Source organism: Fonticula alba (assembly GCF_000388065.1).
Source record: "Fonticula alba strain ATCC 38817 unplaced genomic scaffold supercont2.132, whole genome shotgun sequence".
NCBI lineage: Eukaryota > Rotosphaerida > Fonticulaceae > Fonticula > Fonticula alba.
In genome coordinates, this window is record NW_009243102.1 from 1 (window position 1) to 1,674 (window position 1,674).

The following is a 1,674-nucleotide window of genomic DNA, read 5'->3' on the forward strand; positions in this document are numbered from 1 at the left end:
CGACGGCGGCGGTGGCGGCCCGGCGGGGCTGGTCTCTGGCCGGGGGCCATACACCGGCCGCCCGGGGCCCGGCGTTCCCCCTGGCCACCAACGGGGGCATGTGTGCGACAGCGTCGCAGATCATGGCTCCCGGGGGCATGTCGCTGCTCCATATGCGGGCATTCTCCTCGGCCGCCGGAAGCACGACCACCAAAGTGGCCACGTCCGCCAAGTTTGCGAATTACGACACCGAGTGCGCCGGGGCGCGGCTCTGCCGGGCCATCGAGGCCGGGGAGGAGCCCCTGCCGCAGGGGTTCGACGATGTGGCGCACTTCCGGCTGTTCCTGCGGCTTGTCGGGGACCCCCGGGCAAATCGGCCGCTGGCGAAATTGGGCCCGATGGCCCGGTTGCTGGGGATGGACCGGGCATCGGTACAGAGCCTGCTGGGGCATTATGGCCGGGAGTTTGGCATCGCGCCGGCCCGGCGATCACTGCATGTTCCCCTGGCCGGGGTGGGCCCGGGGCATGCGGTCTTCGAGGATCTGATGGACCTGGTCCGGCGGGATCCGCCGGTGCTGGTGCCGCGGGTCCTGCCGCGACTGGTGCGCTTGCCGCCGCAGCAGGTGGAGGAACTGCTGGAGGAGCATGCGCCGGAGATCTTGGCTACGCCAGCGTGGGAACGGGGCATCTGCCTCGGCCGGCTGGGGCACCTGGTGACCGTGGATCCTCCCCTGTCGAGGGGGGCAATGGTCTTGCTCCTTTCGAGCAACCCGCCAACCTTGTCTAGAGCCATCGACAAGCACTTCCCGGAGCATGGAGATGTGACGGTGTCCGTTTTGCCAGGCGCAAAGATGGAAGCCCTGCGAGGGGCATTGGTGGCAGGGCTGCAGAAGGCGCCGGTGCCCTCGCTGTGGGCGATCAACAAATCGACAGGTGTGGCTCCTACGTCGATCATCCTGCACGGACCGGACCTATGCCCGGAGTACATTGTCCATCTGCGGGGAGAGTTGCCGGCGGAGAAGGTGGCCCACATGCGGGGGCTGTTGCAAGAACGCCGGCACAGTCTCCAGGACATGGCCAGGCAGTTGGCGATGTCGGCCGATCGGCTCCGCTGGTACATCAGGTACTACGAGCCGGGGGTGGTATTACCGTCTTCCGAACGGCGGCCCGTGCGGCAACTTACCCGGCCGGGGGGTTCGGGTCGGCTGACGCTGCGGGAGTACACGCGGCGCTTCTTGCCGGCCACTTCGCCGGTGCACCGGCCCCCGGGCGAAGGGTCGCCGGCGGGCGAGGGGAGCCATGCGCCGGCCGGGCCATCGGTGCACTGTCGGCTTTCATACTTCGACCCGCAGGTGTATGGGTCCGGCCCGGGGACGAATGTGCAGCTGTTGGCGCCGGGGCTGAGTCGAAACCTGGAAGCCGAGATCCGGGGTCTGGCTGGACTGCGGCCCATGCCGGCAATGCAAGAGATAGGTGAATACTTCGGCATGCCCTTGCACGCTTTGTTGGCTGCGATGCGCTCCTTCGGATGGCCCGAGGGCTTTTGGGATTCGCGACCGACATCCCAAAAGTACGCCCTGGCGGATGAGGACATCCGGCGGCTGCGGCGGCTGGCGAAGCAGGTGCACCCGTCCGGCCGGCGGATGCGCTTCACGGTGCGGGAGCTGGCCGCGGAGATGGGCCAGCAGCCGGATG

The 1,674-nt window shown here is 68.3% G+C and overlaps 1 protein-coding gene across 1 annotated transcript; it reads left to right on the forward strand.

Annotated features, from left to right (window-relative positions):
• Positions 1–122: 122 nt before the first annotated feature.
• Positions 123–1,634, forward strand: H696_06348 (hypothetical protein; the record flags this gene model as incomplete). The annotated part of the gene is made up of 1 exon (XM_009500090.1): positions 123–1,634. A coding segment is annotated over one exon (1,512 nt), but the record flags the coding sequence as incomplete, so codon positions are not given.
• Positions 1,635–1,674: the final 40 nt, after the last annotated feature.